Below are 23,577 nucleotides of genomic sequence, written 5' to 3'. Positions count from 1 at the left end.
ACTCCCTCTGGCCTGAATCACGTGGTCTCTCATGACAACAGCTGACCGTGCACTGAGCACTCGCCAAGTGCCAACTATTCAGCGTTTGCACGTGTTCTCAACAACACTCCTGCTGTCTCACAGGTGACCTTGCTTCACAATGAGGAACCCGAGGCTGGGAGGACCGTGGGCTCTCTACAAACACACGAAAGACCTGGCAGTGAAACACTACTGGACCCTGAAGTTCACCTCTCTCCGCCACCACCTCCAGGGCGGTGCTGCAGTGATGCTGGCCTCACACCTACTCCATCTCCCATCTCCAGGCACCCGATACGTTTATTAAATGCTTCTTGACTGAACTCACGTGCAGGAGAGACGGGGCAAGTTTTGAAGCAAACGCACCACCAGCAGGGGATTCTGAGCCCAGCCCCCTCCCATGTCATCCTCTGACAACTCACAACTCTGTGCCTCAGTTTCCTATGGTTGACATGTGGATGACACCACCTAGGCTGGCAACTATGTAAGTCTCTGCCAGGAAAAGCATGAGCGAACAGATGAAAAAGGACTCAAATCTACTCTTGTGGTTAAAAAGGAAATCCCATGAGTCTTTCATTGCATCTGCTCTCTGGAGTTAGCCATTTAATGTATCTACAATTTCCTATAATCCGACGAAGAAGAAAGGGAGAGGAGAGGAGCACGGCTGGAAGGGAGGAAAGGAAGTTAGTAACAGATGCCCATGAATCCAACCCTCAGATTGCTTTTGCTTTGAAATTGTATCCGCTCTTCCTCTGTGGCCTTTCAGCATGGAGATACTGTTCCAGGAGGCACGTGACACTTATCACACACACGATTCCTCCCACATTGGTGCCAGAGCATCGCGGGGCCGCCCTGTGTTTACAGGAAGTCAATGTAACCGAACCTGCCCAGGAGAATCCGTGATCCCCCTAACAGAAGAATGGGAGTGGGGAAACTAAGAGGATAAGGGGGCAGTGACACAAGGGAAGTCCACACTGAGCAAGAGTGCCTTGGTGTCCTCCAGAGCTGTCTGTGTGCCAGAAACCACAGCTGTCCTTGACCCTGGAAAACCAGCCACATCTCCCTCGCTTTTGCGTCTTTTGGAACGCTGGCAAGTCTATTTAAATATAAAATCACTTAGCTCCAACTGGTCCTTTTCCTAAAATTCAGGGTATTATAAATGGCCGTGTGCCACCAAGATCAAGGGCAGTGAGTTCCATGATGTTGCCTCAGGAAGACTGTTTCCATGAGATGATCTGTAGTAACAACGTGCTTCCAACAAGAGGATGCGGGCTGTGCTGCCTCTTCTATCCCCCTCTCCAAGACATGAACTCTTAACAGTTGTGAAGGGCTGGCATGATCTTTTTAACTTTGCCTGAAATAGCACTCCCCACACAGGAGACGCACAACTCTGGAAGAAACACAACGGAAGCCTAGGGCTGCCACTGCCCACTTCCTCCTCACCTGCCTTGGAAGGTAGTCAGCACAGAGGGAAGCAGGGGCAGGATAAAGGACACGACATGAGCCTCCCAGATCCAGCCAGAGCTAAAGGCAGAAGCCACCCCTGGGAGATGGAAGAGTGAGAACTAATAAATTCCTTTCTTTTGTTCAAATCAAGTTCGCTTAGCTTTTTATCACTTGGTATACTCATGCTAACTAACAGGGAATTGCCATTTGTCTGTAAAACGACTCCAGACATGTGGCTGAGAGTCAGATGGGAAAAATGTGGAAAGCACGCAGAATTCATTCAGGCAGTAAGAACATTAGTTGAATCCAATCAAGTGGCAAAGGAAATTAGGTACAATCTGGGGTACAAAAGTCCATTGACCCCAGACAGGTGATGAATGTTGAAAGAGGTTACAAAACTTGATTATGACTTAAAACTTGAAAGAAACCCAGAGGATTTGTGTTTGCAGTGCAGTGAAACAGAATTCCAGCTAAGAGGCTGGAGGGACCCTGATGACACGGCAGAAAGAACTCTGGCGTGTATAGCCCTGGCTCCGGAACAACCATTCTGGAATATGATTTGACCATTTGTGCATTCTGCTCTTGAATCTGATTGAGAAAAACCATGAGATGGTTCCGAGCCCACTTCCTCCCCTTAGTAGGAAGTAAGTGACTTTAAATCCTGGGATAGGTTTTAAAAGATGAAGGGAGATAATGAAATAAATCATAATATTAATACCTACGCTTGGGGTGAAAGTTTTGTGATCACTGGGATAATTTCTATACAGTTACAATATTTTTAAAAATATATGGCATATTAGAGAATCTAAAAAAGTCTTCTGATACGAATTTAAATAAGTACTGGTTTCTGATTTGAGACTTTTTTCAGATTAAAGATTTAAGAAATGGATTCAGACTATAAAAAGTAGTAGTTTAAGACAAACTGAAGTTACAAATGTCATAAAGTATTTGATTTGCAAGAGTCGTTTAAGTGCTTAGAAAGATCTTGCTTGTTAGACTACTAAAGTCTACCCTATCAAACATTCGAAGAACTTGAGGAAATCAGGTATGTTAAGTTTATGAATGCAGTCTAAAATATTTAAAGAAGTTTAATTATCCAACTTTGCAAACAGTACTACTTACTTAGTTAAATTCAATTTAAGTCTGAATTAATAAGGTACTAATCAAATAACAAGTGGAAACACCCTTAATTTATATAAAAATACTGGATTTGTAGAATGAGATTTGTTAAGAAAACACAGGTTTAAAAATTAAAGCCTCGTGGGGAGGGTATAGCTCAGTGGTAGAGTGCATGCTTAACATGCACGAGGTCCTAGGTTCAATCCCCAGTACCTCCTCTAAAAAGTAAGTAAATAAATAAACCTAATTACCTCCCTCCCCAAAAATTAAAGCCTCAATAAATTGAATAGGAAAGCTTAACTCTTCTAAGACATTCTTTTGGGGCACAACATTTAGAAAACTACTACAGAACATTTCATTTTCTGAATGAATGACTTTTAGATAAACCGCTAGAATAAATGAACCTAAGACAGCATCTCTTCTCTTCACCAGTTTTCCCCGCCCCGCTTCACCTTCACTCTACATTGTGAGACTGCCAAAACGACTCCCAGCCGCTCCAAAAATCTTAGTGGAAGCAGCATCGTCTTCTGCAGCCTTGGGAAATAAGGAGAACTCGGGTGGCCTCCTCCTGCCCTGGGTTCTATAATAGGAAACTAAAAGGGTTGTGGGGCCCAAAGCTTGGCTGGTTTCTCTGTCTTTTTTTTTCTTTTTAAATTTCAAAACATCTTACGATGCTTATGCCCTATAAATTCTGTGGCTGGGACATATAGAGAAATGGCAAGAAGACGCTTCCATTGACTCTTCAGAACCATCAAGACAAAAGCAGCATTTCCTACCCAGATCACAGCCACGTCCCTTTCTCTCTACGCAATGAAATGTCCCCAACTGGTGGAGTTACAGGTGATCAGGTCTGCAAACAGCCTTCACCTATTTTTGCCAATGGATGGGTGGAAAGAATTCCATCAGACATTTCCTATGTTTCCTCAAAACTCCCAAGCCAGGGGCTCTGAATTCATTTTGTTCATCTCACCCAGTCAGCCGGCATCCTCCGTGTGCCAGGTACCACGCGAGGTACCGGGGATGCAGTGATGCTTCAGCTGTCCCCACCCCTGACTGCAAAGCCGGTAGACATGACAGACAAGGACACATAGCTCAGGCACAGATGAAAATGTAAAACAGCGAGATGAGCAAAGGACAGCACGCAGAAACCGCAATGGCTCCAGACATCTCTACAGCCTTCGCTAGCTCCTCAAGCCACCAGCCGAGTGCCAGCACAAGGCACGGGTGGACAGCGTGCCAAAGCTCAGGCCCGTTAACGCTCTTTCCTGAGCTGCTCTCTCCTTCCAGGCATGGAAGTGGTAAAGGCAAGGAGCCAGGAGGGCCAGGCCCCGCCCCAGCCACCCCCAGAACTGCTTCCTGTCGGAGTTCCGACATGTCACTTCCTCTCTAGGCCCCAGCCTCCCGTACGAGGGAGATGGATGCAGCCATTCTAAAAGCTGCTTTCTAACTAACATCCTGCGAGTTTAAGCTCAGAGTAAAGTCAGTAGAGGCAAAGGGGCAAACCAAAGGTCTCCGCTGGCCAGAGCATCGCTTCCACTCAGTAAAAGCTGCTGAAGGGGTTGCTGCACTTCCCAGTCTCTGGGCTGCTTTGTTGCTGATTTCACCCCTTAGCTGACTGTTTAGACCCACACAGGGTCTTTTAACCATCTGGATCAGGTGCCAACATCTTACACATAGGAGACAATTAGCTAGCCCTGAGGAGTAACTGCCCTCTCTAGACAGAGCTGTGCTTTCCCATTAGACACAGCCCCCATCTGGGCCTTTTCACTCACTCATACATGCTACCTGACCGGGCCCGCAATTTGAGTTTGCAAACCTTCCTACAGAGACATTACAACCCAATTCACAACAGAGATTCCGCGTTAGACCATACCATTTCTCCACAAGGGAGTAAGATGAGCTCTTACCTAGTATTTAAGGCCATAACTGATGACGATTACCAAATGCCAGACACTGTACTAGGCATGGTACAGCTGTTACTCCACCTCCCATTTTCCACTGGATGAGGGCCCAGAGCCCATCGGGATAGGATTCAACCAGGGTCTAATGACTCCATGCAGCCTCCCAGCTCATCAGAGAGAGTACCTATAGGTCAGCTTCCGTATCTCTGCCTGCCACCCAGGCTCATCTCAAAAGAACTTCTACTGGCTGGCAGCAACCAAGTATGGTAACAATGAGACCTCATCTTGGCCAAGACAGAGCATTTAAATCAGAGTCAAAGCTCTCCAAAGTGAGCAGAAAATCCATTCAAAAAGGGAATGGCCCATAAAACAAGGAGATCCAATTTCAGAGTCTTAACAAGAGATGCTGACATCACTGTGTAAGGAATTCAAATGCCACTCAGAGGGCTTACAGCACAATTTTAACAGCCCAAACACAGGCTATCTGCTATGAAAAACGCAGGTGAAAGAATCATAAATTATTCCACCTTCTCACACTCCCTGTTTCCCTCACTGCTGTGGGGAGTTAGCATTCCACAGACCCAAGGAGGGAAACCTGCTTTCACCAGGTTCCCCGAGAAATCACCTCCAATTTGGACAAGTTTTTACTACCGAGCCCTTATGGGGAGTACCTAGATACAGCAGGAATTTGTAATGGTTCTGAATGAACGCGATATTACATTTACAACGTTGTCTCCCATGAAGCAAAAAGAAAAACCAAATCCCAAGGTCAGAGGGATGATTAAACAGATTTTTCCACTAGGATTTACACGCCCAGGCAAGACGAATCCTGGCTTTTAGCAAAAGACTGACTCTGAGAAGAGGTGTTCCTGAAGGATCTGGAGCAGTCATTACACTTTGCAAATGGACTCCCTGTGAGATAATGTTGTTTATGCAAGGGAAAGACAGGCTTAAATGATGTTGTAAAAAAATCAGATTGCAGATAAGTATTTATCCTCTGCTCACTAATAAATCACAGCAGGTTAGCGGAGATGAAGTACTGTACCATGGTTCTCATAAGCAGCCTTCACAAAGCAATGGTTCCTAATCCTCCCCATGGCGCCCCCGCCCCAACCACAAAGATTGGGTGTACTTCCAGAAGGCCCCTACCGCCCTCAGAAGTAGTCAGGCCTGGTCCCTGCCTCCCTCTCTACCTCTCTCCTGGTGACTAAACTCAGGGTGCAGGGCCCCCAGGGTCTGTGTCCCGGCCTTACCTGCTCACTTTTCCAGTTCTGCTCCACAGTCACAGCGGGGCCCAGATCCAGGGCCCTGTGCCCCCTGCCAGACAGCTGCATTCACTTGCAAAAGCCCAGACTGGTGGAACTCGTTCTCTGGCTATTGTTCAAGGCAATTGTTCCTGTGAAACCCCAGGGCCCCGGAGCGGAATGAGATCTTTTGGTGTGGATGAGTGAGCAAGCCCAACCAGGGCTCAGCAGTCACCCCTGGGGAAGGGAAAGGGTTTGGCCACCTCCATTTCCCACCAGACAGGTATGTTAACTATTTTCTCCCCAGGAGGTTTTCTTGGGAGCATCACCTCCTCTAAAGACCATAGGGGCCTATTAAGAAAATCCACTTTCAAAGAGTGCAACAGACGTCCTGCAGAGTCCCATCTTTCCTTGCCTATCTGAGAATGATAATAAAAGCCAGCTTTAACTGAAGTTTAAAGCTGTGCCAGACCCTATGCTAATTACATTACTTGCATTATTTCATTGAATCCTCCCACCCTGTGGTAAACATGGTAACAACTGTTGATGGCTTATTTATATTTTCTCCTGGGTACCATGAGATAGAGACTCATTCTATACCCATTCTAGAGATGAGACAACTGAGGCTTGGAAAGAAAGGCCCAAAGGCCATACAACTAGGGAACGTTGAAGCTGGGGGTCAGACACAAATCCAAGAGTATTCAACACCTCACTGATTTATTTATTTGACACATTTTAATGAACATCTATTATGTGTATCAGAAGGACTTAATAGTTTTCCACATTAAAGAAAGACAATTAATTTTAAAAAGCTATAAGCAAGCAAGCAAGCCACCCCTCTGGGTCCCACTTTTGGGATCTCTCTACGTGGTTTGCTGTTTCGGTGCAAAATGATCCAGAACCTGAACTCGAATCAAAGCCAGGGCAGAGTCAGATACCAATCCCAGCGAATTTAGTCTCATCTAGCAGCGGTACCATAAAGCCTGGTGGCTCTGAATGGAGGCAGCACAAGCTCCGGAGAAAAAAGTAAAATAGATCTAGGTTTGAACCCTGGCTCTGCTGTTTACTTTGTAAGACTGCCTTCATCTCCAGGAGACCCAGGTTTCCTTCCGTGTGATCTGGTGCTAGTAACACCCAGTCCTCACAAGCCTTTTGTGCGGACCAAATCAGATCCAGGCACAGAGGAGATAACTAGCTCCTCTCAGCTGCAGCCTGGGATCCAGAGACTTTGCAAGGACCGCAGGAAGGAGGTGCAGGCCCACAACATGAAACAGACGATAAGGTTCTAGTGCAAGAACTTGCTGCTTCTTGCTGCCACAAATGAGCAACGTCCCAGGGGAGAGGCAGCTTCTACAGACAGACGGTGCCAGGTGCAAGGCCAATCGCTAGAGGTGGAGAGAGGGAAACAGGAACCCCATAAAGAAGGCTCCAAGGGGATTTAGTAGCACTCAGAATGCCCAGCGTTGAGTTTCACCCCATGGCACCTTTGTCCCATTTTGGTAACTCATTCCTTCAACAAGTAGGTGGTCCCCTGAGTAAGCGTGAAATTCCTCCTTTGGCTCCAAGGGCTGGTTGGGCTAGAAACGCCAGAGCTCCAGTCCGGATGCCTTATACCCTCATTGTTACAACAGGCACCAGCGTGTCTGCTGGCCTCAGCTACACAAAGGCCCCTCTCCTCCAAGGCCCCACTAGAGAAGGCTGCTGGCACTTGGTCCACTGCTGGCTGGCTTCTGCCACACATCTCAACAAACTCATCCTGCTGTTCTGTTTACCCGAAGATATGAGTACCTTAAACACCACAGTACTCAGCATACTACACACAGTGAGTGAAAATGATAGCCAACACTTACTCACACAAGCTGAAAAGTTTTCATAGTGGGCTCCAGGCACTTTGCTAAAGCACTTTACATACATTATCCCACACAAGCCTCTCTATTACCCTATAAGGCTATTAATGCTCCCTTTTTAATGGATGTGGAAACTGAGGCTTATGGGGGCTACAGTAACCTGCTCACAGTGCCAGAGCTAATACATGGAGATGGATTTGAACCTAGATCTACCCACTTCTAAAAACCCAAGCTCTTCTTAGCCACATTCATTCAACCTAAGAGCAAGAGTCAAAGATATTTTTAAGTAGATCACAGTCATATAGGAAGTCAGAACTCTCATCTGTTATCTAAAATCTCCAGGCCACTTTTAATGCAATCAAATTATTCTTAAAACATCTCAAAGTAGTTAAAGAAGTAGAGGTCGGGGGAGCTAAATCCCAGACAGGGCGTTGACTGGCTGCCCAGGATCTAGAGTAGGTGGAGGGGGGATACGGGGGTCCCCAAACCCCCACTAACACCACCCATGTACACAAACTCACACTCACTCTCCAACATACCTTAGGAGTCTGGGAACCTGCGTGCACATAACAGAATTGCAATTGGCCCAGAACAGCTGAGAGAGGGGCTGGCCTCCACTCTCTCTGCCACTTGGCAGGGGCCTGCCCTTCAGCCACCCTTTCTGGGGCAATGGGAAGGCAAGGAACTCAGGTTAAGATACAGACACTCAAAATCAGCTCTGCAACCCATGGGCAGCTCAGCTCTAGCTCATTAGCCACCCCCAGGCACACCTGTGAGTGGCTAGCGCCAAGCCTGGGTCAGCATTAGCATGCCGGGTGGAAAGCAAAGTCTCTCTTCAGGACTCAATAAAGCCAGCTTCTCAGGAGGCAGCTCCAGAGCTCCAGTAGCCCAAGGCCAACGCCAAGGCCACTGACCTTCCCAGATTTGACTTTCACTGGGGCTTCTGCCCCACTTGAACCAAGGTACAAGCACAAATCCAGTCAAAGATCTATCTACCAATCCAAAAGCCTCCAAAAGATTAGAGAACTCCCAGGGAGGTCCTGCTGCTTCTTAATATCCCACCCTTTCCCTCCCGAAAAAAGCAAAATCTGAGAGGCCAAGCAGGCCATGCTTGGAAGTATTATGTGCACTTTGGTAAGCCCTCCACAATGAAACGTGTCCTTCATCCAGCTGCACCCACCTTTCAACTTACAAATAAAACCATCCAGATCCATCTGCCAAGCCCAACAAGGAAGGCAGAGTGGTGCAGTGGACCTGGGTTCTGACCCCAGTTTTGCCTAGTATCTGTGTGACCCTGAGCGCATTAACTTAGCCTCACTTAGTTCCCACTGCCTCGCCTCAAAATTAAAAATAGCATTTCTGGCTTTGCCAGAAAAATTAAACGAGACAATATCTGTTAGATGCTTGGCAAGTTGTAGGTGTAATGAACATTGTTTTCTCTTCCCCTTGTCTGGCTTAAAAATAGAAATGCTCCTCTTTGGGCAGCTTTCTAGCAGCCCTAACAAACAAGGAAAATACTCACACTTAAGTCTGTTGCCCTCTCTCCTGGAGCCTAGTTTCCAGAAAAAAAAAACCCACCCAGTAATTTGCAGTATTAGTAAACACAACCACAAGTTCACTCAGCTTCTTAGATTCCAAACCAAACCTCCAACTGCAAGTCATTTTAATCAGGGCCCTCTGACCCACCAGCAGCCCTTCGTGGGGCCCACACTGCCTCTCTCTAGCTCTCCCTCCCCTCCAGGCTCAAAGGTCTTTCCCAAAAAGCCTGGAATAAGTACCTAAGATAGCTGGTGATCAACACCCTGTTTTTTGGTCTCAGCAGCCTAATTTGATAAGGCAGTCTGGAAAATACTGAAATTACCCAAGTGTCCAAGTGGACCAAGGACATTTGAGTAACGCTCCGGCTGCCTCTAAGACTATCAAGGTTAAAATTAAAGGGGAAGGGAGTGGGAGGAAAAAGGGTGCTGAATTTCCCGACCAGTGACTCCCCCACCACTTAGCCCACGGGGATTTTGGCAGCTGCACCACTGGCTGCACCTCTGGGCTTTCCAATACCATCCAAAGCACTACAGGCGCCACACCCCGCCCCAGGCCCTGGAAATTTTAGGATATCGTCCTACCTTGTAAGGTTCCTAGGCCAGAGCATTTCACTACATTGTGGTCCTTAGAGAAAGCAGACAAAAGAAGCTGAATGAATCTCACGATGGCAACTCCGTCAGCCAGCCAGCCAGCCAGCCGAGTCAGCCCACGCCGGGGCCAGGGAATCCCAGGCACCAAGCAACTCTGCTACTAAACTACCAGCTAGAAGGGGATCGCCATTCCCAGCCCAGGAAAGAAACCGGATCCACCAACAAAATTAACCCCTCAAGTGCTGAAGAAGTGAGAGGTCAGGCGTGAGTGCTAGTATCAAGTCAGCTGTGAAAAGTTTCAGCAAAGCAAAAGCTAACACCAAACTCAGAAACTGTTACCGTAAAACACCTAGTGGGAGAGCCCTCGATATGGCCCCAAGGGAGTCTGTAATAGCTGGGCAAGCTGAATAAAATTTAGGGGTGAAAAATATTCTAAACCCCTGTGGACTGTACTAAAATGTTGGAAAAAGTCTTTTCAGCCAAAACTGCTACTATTAACAATGACACAGAAACCACTGATAGTAACATTTCTTAGCTAATGCCGTCAACAACCGAATGCAAAAGCATTTGATTGAATGATCAGCCTTCAGAGATACCTATTTGTATAGTTAACAATGACGTACATTATTTTTGGTGATGTTGATTTTGATGCAGTGCCAGCAAAAATATGCACTATTTCTTCATGCTTTTTTTTTAAGGAAGCTCGCTCTATGCATGACTACTTTAAACACTATGGTGCAGAGCCTGGGAGGGGAGGTGGGACGGGGGAGAGTCTCAGTCCTGGGATGGGAAGGGGTTGCACCGGACTAATCCCTATTAAAACCTGTAATCAAGGAATTCAGAAGGAAGTATGTAAACAGATGCTGTGAACAATGAACAACTGTTTTACTACTGAGAATTCAAAAGCAAAATGATGTTACAGCCACAAGCTTTTATTTCAAAATGAAGGAGGATTAAGATGGTCTCTAAAACCCCTAGTTCCTCTACAAAAATCCTTCCAGTGGGTTCCCGGCAGCTTTGGAAGACTCTGTCAGAAAGACTCCCCCTGGCCTGGGCTGCCTCTCCAATCTGACAGGGGAGTAGAGGGTCGTGTGTGTATCTGTGTGTGTGTGTTTCTGTGTGTGTCTGTGTGTCGTTTGGGGGCTGGGGGCTGGGGGCTGGGGGCTAGGGGAAGAAGCAATAACTGGCCCCAAGCAAGGTCTCTGTGTGGTCAACCTTTGCTCAGCAAACAGAAGCCTTTCAAAGGGGGAACGAAGAGCCAGTTGTCCTCCACCCAAAAGGGGGCAAATAAAAGGTCAGCTAAGAGAGGAAGCCAGGGTCTAGTGGGGCTTCCCAGGTGAATGAAAAAGCAAATGTGTCCAGGAGCAGACTGTAATCTTGCAGGAGTCCCAACCAAAGTTAATCATTCACATCTCACCCCTCAGGGCCCACCCCCAGGTGAAAAACTGCAACCAGCATCTGCAGGGGGAGCCGAGGCAGGTGAGTGGAGGGGTTAGTTTAGGGGAGGCCAATGTGGCCCAGATTTATTGAGACAAAGTCAGTAGGGACCCAAGCTCCACTGACAAAGGTGCTTTAAACCATTCCTCTTACCTTCTACACTGTCTCAGGAACTGAATTTATCTTTACAATAGGACTTGTTTGAGAATCTGGCTGACCTCGGGGTTAATTTGGGTGGAATGACTATGTACATGGAGACATAGGTACATAAACATATATGTACAAATGCATATATATACATACGCACACACATATATACACACACATAAAAAATTTTCACTGTTTGCTGTAGTTGTTCCTTGTCTTAAGCAAATACAATATGTAAAAATCCACATTCACTGTCAAGATAACCAAGCGATGTCTATTTATTCATTTATTTGTTCATCTAAACAACAAATATTACTGAACACCCCCTATACAAGGGTCAATGAAACAGACAAAAAGTTCCCTACTCTAATAGAACTTGCAGTTTAGTGGTAGAACTACAAAATAAATGGGACAAAATGTAAATTATACAGTATATTATCAAGATAAATGCTAAGGAGAAAAAGTAATGCAGAGAAGGGGCTGTGATTTGTCAAGGAGAGGTGTCCGAAATTTTATAAAGGGTGACTGGGGAAGGCCTGCAGAAGGGATGATTACTACAGATCTGAAAGAAGTGTGGGGGCTGGTTAGGTGAGTATCTGGAGGTAAGAGCCTTCCAAGAGAGGAAAAGGTCAGTGCAAAGGTCCTGAGACAGGATCCAACTTGTACATTCATTCCGAGAACCTGGAGCCTAGTGTGGCTGGAGCAGAGAAATGGGAACCTAGCAGTGAAGCAAAGGGAACCTAGCAGGTCAGGTCAGAGGGCTGAAGGGAGGGAGGAGGATGCCTGAGGAGAGTCCAGCAAGCTGCCGTAAGCATCTTGTCTTTTACTCTAAGAGAGGATGCATCAGAGGGTGAATAATGGAATTTCTCCCTGCATAAAAGTTCATGTAAATATCCTTCAACACTAAATATATAATTTTGATTATGCACAATTTCCTCAAGGGTGACATTATTACACAAGACAATGCAGTTTAAAAGGGTCTCAGTCCTTTCCCTGTGGTTAAAAGGATCACGTCATTAATATGAAACACTCTGAATTCTTTGCAGCTAAAGGTTCAATTTTAGCTAGGGCTTTTCCATGCTCTGAAAGGCAACAACCAGTGTGGCTAAGAGATTCAACAACAGGAGGAGATAAACAAAGGAAGGGAGGTCAACCAACTCTCTGAGGGCAGATGCCCTTTGGCTCTTTTCAAAGAGCCAATCTTCCCCTGTCATTTTTGACCCTGGTTTCCAAACAGGCCAAATTCCAAAGACCTTCTAGAACTCATAACATTTTTCTCCATAGAAACAATGTTATCAGTGATGTCAAGACCCTCAGGTTAACACACAGAGCTTCTTTAAACCAAGAAAAATAGCTGATTAACTCTACCCAGGTATCAAAGAGTAGATTAAAACTTTATTCTTAGAGTACAGTATGTAATTAGAGAAAACAGAAAACCACTGAAGTGAACCTAAGGAGGTGCTGACTTACTTCTAATGAGCACTCTTATGAAATAATGCTAATGACGATACTATGTTCCTTCTCCGCCAGCATCATCTGTTTCCCTCTTTTTACTGGCTCTGTCCCATAGCCAAGAAATAGATCATCTGTTTTATCAAAAAAAACAAAATGTTCTTTAACCCCATGTCCATCTTCTCCTCCATGACCACGCTAGACTTTGCTCCACGTTACAGCGGAACACCTCAAATGAGCTGACTATACTCCAAACTCCTAAGACCCATTCTCTCCTCAACCCATCAGTCAGACTTGTGTCCCCATGACTCTACTGAAACTATGTTTTGTTTCTCCCAAGAACATCACTGGCTTAATTCTTGTCGAAGTCAATGGTCCTTACTCAACCTGCCTTTTCAGCTGCATGGAGCCTGGCTGGTAGATTCTTCTTTCTTGAATGGGTCTCTTCTTGGGTTTTCATGCCATCATCTGCACCTGGTTTCTTCCTGCCTCACTGGCTGTGCCTCTCTGTCCCTTGGCTCAACCTCCTCCTCTCCAGACCTCTAGGGTTCTGACTCTTGTCCCCTCTCTTTTCCTACGAGATCTCATCTATGGCTTCAAATACTAGATAGAGACAAACAACTCTGAACTTTGCTCCTCTAGCCTGGCCCCTTTACATACTCAACACATCTCAAATTTAATGCACCTTATACAAAACTGTTTTGAACTTCCAATTTGTGTGCACCCCACTCTCAAAGTCCTCCCCATCCCAGTCAATGTACAACTATCCATCAGCCATCCTTAATTCTCTCTTTCCTTCTTGCCTCCTATATAATCCATTAACAAGTCCTTTTGGCTATACTTCTCCAATACATGTTGAACCTGATCACTGTTCAGCACCTACAGTAAGTTAACCTTGGTCCAAGCCACCATCATTTCTCTCCTCCAAGAGCCACCTCCCTGATTGCTCAGCCTTCCTTCTTGCCCTGCCAGAATCCATCATCCACACAGCAGCGACGATGATCTTTCTCAAGTTTATAACAGATCAAGTTACCTTTCTGCCCAACACCCTCCAACAGCTTCCCAGGGAACTTAGAGTAAAATCCAAATTCATTACAATAAAATCCCAATTTGATCCCTTGGTCTAAAAGGGATCTGACTCCTGCCCACTCCCCCTCTGCCCCTCTCCTTCACTTTGGTCACGTGTAGGGCTCATCTGGGCCCTGGAACATACCAGGCCTCTTCCCATTCCATAGGCCCTGCGCTGATTTACATTTGTCTGGAATGCTCTCCTCCACATCTCTCCACAGCTGCCTCCCGCTCATGGTTCAGGTCTTGGTTGGAATGTCACCCCCTCCGGATTCCCCCTGACTCTGGCCCAGTTGCTTTCTACCCCATGATACTTCATGGTACTCATCATTTGTCTTTTCCTTTGGAGGGGGTGTTATTATCTGTATTAAAAAAAAAAAGTAATAATACCACTAAGCTCCTTGAGGGCAGGAGTGCTGTCTGCTTTTGTTCTTTGAGATCTCCTCCCAGTGCCCTGGGCACCGACCCTGTGGTCCTGGACCAGCTGGGTGTGAGAGGATGAAACAGTGAACCGAACCTTCTGTGCAGTCTCCTGGGGACTTCTGGAAGTCAAGGACCTTAACTCGGTGCTTCTTAATCTTTTGTTTGGTCACAGACCCATTTGAGAACTGATATAAATCCAGATCTATTTCTCTGTTTAAAAAAAAAATGTATGCTGACACCATGTGGCACACAGTTTCAGGGATTCGCTAACCCCCTGAAGCCTGTCCCTAAACCCCAGGTTAGAGGGGAGCTGCTTTAAAGGTTTATGGTGCTGACTTCATACGAGGTCTAGTTTCACTTTCATACTGTCACCTTGTTTCCTTAATTCAGGAGCCAGCCTGATGTTCTTCTGGGTTGCTTTCTTCTGGTTTGCTAACAACAGAACAAGGAGAGAAAAGAAGAAAGGAAGGTGCTCCTGGAAGGATGAACAAGAACGGGAAGATAAGGGGTTAAAAGAAGACCTGTGAAAATGAGAAACATTGCATTGCCCGCCAGGGAATTTTACTGAAGGGGAGAAAAACTCCAGGGGTCTTCAGCAAAGCCTTCCAAGCACAGGAGTTAACACAAGGGAATTTGTGAGCTTTAACAAAAGTTATAAGGCACTGGGTAGCTTTGGGGTAGAACATTCAACAATTAGCCTAACCTGCGCTGGAGTCCAGACCGAGCACTGGGGGTGAAAGGGTGAGGAGAAGAAAACGGCCAGCCCTGGCGGACGGAGCTCTTTCCTCAGAGCAGACAAACTTGGAAAGTCATTCTGGACGCTGCGGTGAAAGCGATGAAGGAAGCAAACAGGGTGCAGGGAAGGAGCGTCCCAGGAGGCTTTAAATAGAGAGATCAGGAAAGGCATCTCTGGAAGTGACTTTAAGCTAAGCCTCGATGGATGATAGGGAGTCAGCTGTCCAGGAGGGTAGCCAGGTGTTCCAGGCAGAGTGCACGTTCTGTGCGAAGGCCAGAGGGAGGGAATAGCTGTGTGTTTTAGCTGTGAGCTGAAGAGGGGCTAACTGTGCTTAGAGCCTTGGTGGGGGCTGTTAATGGAAAAAAAAAGTCCACCCTCTGGAGAACTCCCAACCCGTTAGAAACAGGTGATCAGGTGCAGTACCGATGAAAGAGCTCGGGGGATGCTGTCAGTGTGCCTCTGCATCCCCATCTCCCCAGTTCTTTCTTGGGGCTCAGGACCAGTCAGATAAGTAAGAAACCCCCCTTTCCTGTTGAGGTGCTTATGCAGAGTCTCTGCTTCCACATGGTCCTGGCCTGGCTTATTCTTTACATTTATAGATTGTGAGTGCCCCACCCCCTCTCCAGTGAGGAGGCAGTAATGTCCTCCAATCTTATTACGAAGACAGAATGAGCTGCATTTCAGAGTCAGATGTTTAATCTCGTGGGGCTGTAGTTTCTGTTACCTTCAACTGGTTAATTCTTGAGATTGTGGGGAGCCCACACTTGTGGGTTCCCACACATAAAGGCATACACGTACTTCTCCATCTCTAAACAAAAAGCTTTATTCATCAGGAAGAGTATCCAATCTGTTATCCGTGTTTACTTCCCTCCAATTCTGAATCTGAAACCAGAGGCATGTTAATGAAGCCTTGGACAGAGGAGGCTGGAGAACACGGCCGGGTGCCAGCATCTTCCGCCTAAAATCACAAACCCAGGCTTTCCGTCCTCAACCCAGCATCAGTGATGCCTTTTCTAACAGGGCGCCAATCAGTCACAAATCAACTCCAAAATGCAGCACTTCCAACGAAGGACACGTGAGGCCAAAGTTATTTTCAATAACAATAATTCAGATTCATAGACTTTACTGACTAAAAACCTCATCTCATTTAATTCCCACAACTGGGCCAACATGTATTATTATCCTTATGTTACAGAAAACCAAAGTGGAACTCAGAGACTCTAGATGTCTTGCTTATAGTCATACAACTACTAAGGGACAGACCGAAGCTCATGCCTTCAGACCCCAAATCCTGTTCAGTTTCCACAACTCCACGTGCTTAGAGTGGTGAACGTTTCCAGGTCACTACGCCAACAGATGCCACTAAGACACTTAGTGGGCCAGGGACACTAACAGGTTACCCCCAAGTCTTTTAGTTGCTTCTAATACTTTTGGACTAAGTCTAGTTTAGATCCACCCTTTTACCAAATTCCATGATATCATGGCTTCTACTACATTCCCAGCGACTGTTCTCTTTAATATATTGGGTGCGTGCTGACTTTTATGGGCCAGGCATTGTGCTGAGGAAACAGCAGATGCAAAAGAGAAAAGGTCTCTCTCTCTCTTTCCTTATGGAGCTTATAGTCATGGGGGAGTCAGGCAAATAAAAAACAAATATATTTAATTGCAAACCATAAGACAGGCCACGAAGGGACAGCAAGCGGTGGGAGCACCGCAGAGGGGAGAAGAGAAGATCACTGCTTAGAAAGTCAGAAAAATCTGTGCCCAGGCTGTCTGTACAGGAAAGCTGTGCAATGCTGAAAGTTGACAATTTGGTGAAAACTTAAAAATTTGTGTCTAGATACAGCTTTCCACATAATAATACAATCTAGATTATCCCATAAAACCCCATCCCAAACACTCTATGCTAACGACAGCCACAAAGATTCCTGCTCTTGTCCCCATGGAACAACAGCAGATTAGAAAGTTAGTCTGTCTGGTGTTTAGGGAACAATTTAGAGCTAGGCCTTCCTGCATCTTTGATCATGGTAATAAACCTGGTTATTTAGGAGAAAATATTAAAAAAAAAAACCCAGAGGCAAATCCACGTGGCAATTTGTCCTTTTGAAAAACAAAAAATCCAAGGAAACTTAAAATAATACCATTGGCTATAAGGAGTTGTATTTTGATGATGGTGTTACAGGTGCAGGGGGAGAATCCTAAGAGTGCAAATATTTATTCTTGCATCTGGACTATTATCCGTCTCTATGAAGATGGATGGGTAATGAACAAAATGTTTCAAAGCCACACTTTGGCCTTTGATCACGTGGTTCCAGCTGCAAGGACATCCTTGAGCGTGTCCACTGCAGGATGAGATAATGAGGTGGGGAGAGACTGGAGAGAAAACATGTGGGTTCTAATCACAGGCAGCCTTGAGCCGGCTGAGACCTAAGCCAGCAGGTGGGGGACTCCAGCGTCACTTTACCCCATGCACCCGAAGTCCTCCCACTGGCCCCAGGGCATGCAGCTCTCATGCCAGCGGAGAAAACACTGATGGGGGCCGGTTCAGCCAAATCACTTCCTTACTGTGGCTCTTGGATGGCTTGTCTTCAGGGAGCTGACTGCCACCACAGAGGTTCTCTAAGACCCCTCCCAGCATAAATGCTTTGTAAGTCTACACCCCTAGATCCCCCACTGAAATCCCTTTTCAAAAGAAAACTCATTTGCCTTGTGAATTTGATTCACGGTCCAGTCCGTTTGTGCCCTGCTGGGGGTGGCCCCTGAATTTACTGCAGACCTCCTTGGTGGCAGGTGTTGTATCCAACGCTGCAAATACCTCATCCCCCAGAACCCTTCCTACAACCCTGAGCCTCTTGTAAGAAAAGCTGTCCTCTACCTTAGCTTGGTATCTCACTGTTTCCCTTCTGAGTTTATAAAATAGCTTCACAGTCTCTAAACCACAGTCTTGACTAAGTCAAAGGGGGAAAAAAAGTTTGGCAAAGAGCCCAACTCATTTTAGGTATTTGCCTAGTGGGGAGGCTAGCTGAAAAGTTACAGACTCGTTAAGAATTAAACTCCTTCCATTTGACTATCAGTCTCTAACAGAAAAACTTCTGAATGAGGGAAGTGAAATGAAACAGGGTGACCAGCACACAGTAAGTGCTTACAAATCTTGCTACGGGTACTGAAAACCAACTGTGTGCCACGGATGTTCACTGTTGCTATCAAAACTCACACTACTTCAGCAAGAGAGACCTGATTATCCCCGACTCACAGGTGATGCACACCTCCAGGAGGTGAGGTAGGCTTCTCAAGGGCACACAGCTAGGAAGTGCTGAAGAACAGATCAGCATTCTTCTGGGGGTTTTTAAGCTCTCCTTCTTTAATGGGTTCTTACCGTGGTGGTTATTGTGCTAAATTCTCCAGTCTTATTTTATCCTCCTGACATTCTCTATGTAGAAGACATTATCCCCTACGCACTAAGTATTACTATCCCTAATACACATGAGGATATTAAGAAGCAGTGGGTTAAGTAACTTGCCCAAGGCCACACTGCCGCTAAGACCCTACTAAGCAGAGCCCATCACTGAAACCACACTCATCACCTCTGAATTTTGGCCTTGAGCCTGGTAACTTGACACACCGGGGACAATTTTCTTCACCTCACCAAGAGCGACTTCACTGGTCGAGCGTTAAGACTGCACTGTCACAACCTAAACTCCTGGGCCCTTTATTGCTTCCCTCCCTCTCTGCCTCTCTATGGGAGGAGTTGACTACAAGGATAGATAACATCACGGTAGATCCCAGTTCTGTACTTTCATTCAAGTTCACAGAGAAACATAAAAACTCTCACTCGATTCAGAGCATAGTGCAAACTGACACTGAATTTGTAGGGTCAGCTGCAAGCAGCTAGCAGGACCTAGACAGAAACTCCATTCTTCAGCCAAAACTCTCCCAAATACGGTACCACGAACAATGGAGTGTGGACACAACAAGGGTGTGAATGGTTCAGGGTGGCCCCATCACCAGGAACCAGGACATACTCAAGACTATGTTCTCCTAACAGTGCCTAACAGCTTCATCTGCACACACACAAATGTCAGGATTATCAGCAAAATATAGAATAGAGGCTTTATTTGCAGCTCATGCTAGTGTGCATACATTTAGCTCCAAGAATGGTCTTTGCATTGTTGTTTATAATAACAAAAGGAGTGGAACACCCTGAATAACCCCCAGTGGGGAAAGAGATAATCAAATTGTGCCTCTTCTATAGATCGGACATCTGCATGCCCATCAGAAATGATGCTGATGGATCCTGATATTAAAAGATGCTCACACTGCAGTGTCAAACGACAAAAGTAGATGATAAAATGCTTTCCATTTTTTTAGAGATTATATAGTATAGTAGTTAAAAGGAAGGACTACGGAGTCACAACCCCTAGCTCTGCTACTTGCAGCTGCCCGACTTTGAATATGTTACTTAAGCAATAGACATCTCAGCTCCATCATCTGTATGATGGGTTCTTACTCCTAGAGTTACTGTCAAAATTACATGAATCAATACATGTAAAGAGCGTAGAACAGTGCCTGGCTCATAGCAAGGGTTCAAGACATTTTTTTTTTTTCAAAATAAAATGTGCTTACATGCATAGAAAAAAGCCCGGAGGGCACCAAGGTGCTGAGCGTGAATCTCACTGGGTCATACTGATAGGATGACATTTTGCTTTTTCCCTACTGTTTGCTCACTTGCATTTTCTATTTTTCCATAATAAACATGCTTGGTTTTTTTTCCTTTAATAAGGAAGAAAATCACATTTAATTTTTTAAGAATCCTAAGCTTTAATGAGAAACAGAAACCTCACTGAAATTTGTTTTTCAAAAACGTTGCAGGTCAGGCCCAGTAATGACAAACCTGGAGTCTGGAGGAACGGCAGGGTGTTTCCTGTCTTTTCTAGACAGTTCAGTGCCCTAATAAGAAGAAAGACTTTGCACCCCAGCATTTTGGTCCTGAAGATGCACAGGCAGGGAGAGGAAGAGAGCAGAGAGACAGGAAAGCCTGACTTCATTCGTAGCGATCCACTTAGTTGAAAACGTCAGGAAGTTTAGCGGATTAAAGGCATTACGGCCGCTATTCATAAAGGTGTGTTGTTAGAACTTCCAAATAGCAATCTGGTGAAATCAGCCTTGCACAGCCTTACATGAAAGCCTGTTACAGCACTTAAAGTTTCCTAGGGAAGGAAAAAGACCCCAGGTGTTACTTTACCTAAAGAGCAGCTGCCTGGAAGATGCTGTAATGTATCCTACGCGGCCAATGCTATAAAACAGGTTACCAGTCACAGAACTAGGAAGTTTGAGCCCACATCACCCAGTGGTAGCACTGTAATGAGCAGGAATGAGAGGCATGTCCGCATTCTGATAAGAGTCACAGCTGTACACATATTACAGACTTGGATCCCTTCCTCCAAAGTCCAAGGACATTTAAAGCTGCTAGAAGTCAAGATGCAGAAAGTGGGTTTGAATTTCAAAATTCACACACAGACGCGCGCACGCACATGCATGCACGCACGCACGCACGCACGCACACACACAAAACCAACCAATCAACCAACAGAAAAAGTGCCTAATACACTAATCTCACAAATGTACCTGGGATGGGAAGGTTGTGGCAAACTCTGGGGGAAAAAGGAGGCTCACTGTTACTGAGCCCCCATCAGTATGGCAGACCCTGAGCTGTTTAAGTCAATTGACACAAGTTTTCTCATGTCTAGCTTTATACACAGGGCAGTCTTGTAAGGCTCTAAATCAAATACTGGAGATACAAATTTCATTTTTTCCCACTGTTTCTTATGAGATCATAGAAGATGTCTCAAAAGAGAAGACTTCTTCATAATTAGGGGAAGATGGGATCAAGGTAAGAAGTCTGAGAGTGGAAAAGAGGTAGGATTTGGATATAGGCAGCCTTGGGAGTGAATTCCGGCTCCCTGAACAAGCTAATCTGGGTGAGCTGGAACTCGTCTACCTGCCTGGGCTGTTTCTCATTTGGTCTGGGTAATGATGATATGATGGTGGTAAGACAGATGCACAGAGTTTAAATGAGGTGACAGATGATCAGCAGACATTTATAATATGATGTGTTTGGTGCTATGATAAAGGAAAGTTCTAGGATATTATGGAAGCAAATAAGATGGTCAGCTATCTGGTCTTGGCAGTTGAGGTGGTTAGAGAAGACTTCCTGGAGGAGGTGACACTGAATGTGGATAAGGGTAAGGACTGGTCTATGGGCAGGACCGAGTAGAGTTGGAAGGGAACACTGTGGGTCAAAGGAACAGCCTCTGCAAAGTCTATAAAACAAGAGAGAGGGTAGTTTGGGGGAACAGTTAGGAGACCAGTGTGGATGCAGAAAGGGGAGGAAGGGGCAGGAAATAATGGGGGCCAGATCTTGAAGGAAGCCTTGTAACAGAGTTTGAACTTGATCCTGGGAGGGACTGGGAAGCTAAGACACATTCACTGCTCTGGGAAAGAAAGCTATGGGAAGCAGGGATGTAGATACACCAAAGGAAAGTCACTCAGCTCTGTTGCCCAGTTCAGAAATCTCCCTCTGCCGCTTACATTTTATATAATTTCTTTGGCAAACTTAGCATTTGAAAAATTCTTATGTCTAGCCCATGGAAGCTCCAACGACCTTATAGCTCATCTGTTGCAGGTTTTAGAGATTTTGTTTAGACTTCACTGAGTTCAACAAGCACCCACCTTCATGCAACTCATTTTCAATAATCAAACCCTAAATCTTATACAGGGTTGGTTGGCTGTCTGCTTAACTGAGATTATCCTAGAAGTTTTGATCTGAAAATAAACTTAGGTGCCATGTGGCTCAATTCCCTCATTTTGTGGGTGAGTTCTGGAAGAGAGGAAGTAACTTGCATGAGATCACAGAGTTCAATGACAGATCCAAGGTGAGACCTCAGATCTCCAGCCCCCAACCCATGTTTTGCTTTACCCCTCTCCCTCCCTCCTGCCTCTCTTCTTATAGGCCAGGGATTCCAAATTTCCATCCCAAAGTCAGGGAGGTCTCACAGACACCTGTGCAGCCAAGCAGGGCCATGAAATCTCATTTGTTAACAAATGCTGCAGGAAGGAACAGAAAAGATGGTGGAACAGGATGGAAGTGATCAGAAGGGAAGCGAGGTAGAGTGATCTTATCCATTAAAAAAAAAAAAGCAGTAACATCACAGCAATCGAGGAAAAGGATCAATTCTATTTACACAAAGCACTTTAAGGTAATGAAAAGTGCTTCCAGCATTATTACCCTATTTCAAAACATTTATCAGATGCCAGGGAAATTAAGCATGTGCAGGCACACAGACCGTTTGGTGCAAATGGTTTATCTAGCAAAATACCCAGGGGAAAAAAGATCTGAGGAACTTCAATTTTCAACTGCCAAGTAGATCAAAGACACAAGCAGCAGAAAAAGAAATACACAAGTCTAAATTTAGTCATCTCCCACACTAGTGACCTTCTTTTCCAGAGCGTGCTGGCGGCTGCGTGGACACAGCATGGTGTGAATGATTTTCACCGGACCCTGTCTTTGCCTGAGCAGAGTCCCAAGGGTCACGCTGAAGGTGCTGATTTGCAAGTATGCTCTGCTCGTGTCTCTGAAATTGCTCTCAGGGGACAGGGAAAGCTCTGGAAGGTTTTGGACTCAAGAAGTAACTGAGGAAAGGACAACAAAGGTAAGAGAGAAAGGACTCATACAAATGAAGGCAGACACACACACTTTGGTGAAAATGAAAATTCACCGTGAGAGAAAACTGAACATTTCATTAAGGAGGCCTCCCTAGTAATGGAAAAGCAGACTAACTGATTTAAGCTTGAAATACACAGACTGAGATTTCTGAAACATCTGGTTTCTGCTCCCCTGGGTCCACAAAACAGGGCTCCCATACTGACGCGTCTCCTCTGACAAACACAAGGGATAAAGCACAATGATGTTCTTCTCCCATTGTGTGGACGGAAAACATTTTGACACATTCTAAATGGCACCATAAAGCAAAGGATCCACGGTGTGGGGCGGGGTGTAGCAGGCGGTTACTGTAATGCAGGATGATATGGGCAGCCCAACATGGCAGCTGCCCCGGACAGGTGGCGGCTCCACACCCTGGTACCCACCTCTCCACGCCCCTGCTGCAGCCACTCATCAGCGGGCTCAGGCACCAGGCTCAGTGGAAATAAATAAATACCCAACCCGACTTACCTTTCAAAGGAGAACTGACTTCTTCAAGGACTGGCTTTTGTCCTCCAGCCAACCTGTCAAACCTATCTTCTCCTGGTGACCGTGAATACACCCGGCTGGCTAAATTTAGACTTTGAGAGCCTTTTCTAACCTGCCATTTCACTCCAGAGAAAGGCAGATCAGTTTCTCCAGGGAAAATCATACTGCCAACCCCATCAGTGTGGGGAAATGTGGGTGGGTCCTAAGGGGGCTCACAGATTCCCTGGCCCTTGCCCGACACCTCCGGGAAAAATTCCTTTCACACGCTCTGGACATAGGGACAGTGAGTCTCATTTTAAAGACTTCCAGGAAAGGAAGTGCCACCATGTTACCCAATAACCCAATTCTTCTGTATTCTACAGAGT

At 45.8% G+C, this 23,577-nt stretch overlaps 1 protein-coding gene and 1 long non-coding RNA gene across 12 annotated transcripts in view; one reads left to right on the top strand and one right to left on the bottom strand.

Annotated features, from left to right (window-relative positions):
* Positions 1 to 23,577, bottom strand: part of NAV2 (neuron navigator 2) — a 773,977-nt gene that overhangs the window by 77,031 nt on the left and 673,369 nt on the right. The window contains exon 1 of one of the 11 annotated variants that reach the window (XM_031681099.2): positions 9,693 to 9,968. The exons of the other annotated variants lie outside the window; for them this stretch is intronic. Coding sequence (XP_031536959.1) covers positions 9,693 to 9,718 — 26 coding nt within the window. The 5' untranslated portion in view covers positions 9,719 to 9,968. Of the gene's footprint in view, positions 1 to 9,692; positions 9,969 to 23,577 lie in introns of those variants that run through there. 11 annotated transcript variants of the gene reach the window in all.
* On the top strand, positions 1,946 to 3,201 carry LOC140698739 (uncharacterized). Its single transcript, XR_012076626.1, has 2 exons — positions 1,946 to 2,105; positions 3,013 to 3,201. It is a non-coding gene; the product is annotated as an uncharacterized lncRNA (long non-coding RNA).

This window comes from Vicugna pacos, chromosome 10, assembly GCF_048564905.1.
Source record: "Vicugna pacos chromosome 10, VicPac4, whole genome shotgun sequence".
Taxonomy (NCBI): domain Eukaryota; kingdom Metazoa; phylum Chordata; class Mammalia; order Artiodactyla; family Camelidae; genus Vicugna; species Vicugna pacos.
Note: the sequence above shows the minus strand (reverse complement) of the source record. Positions and strands in the feature narration are given on the sequence as shown.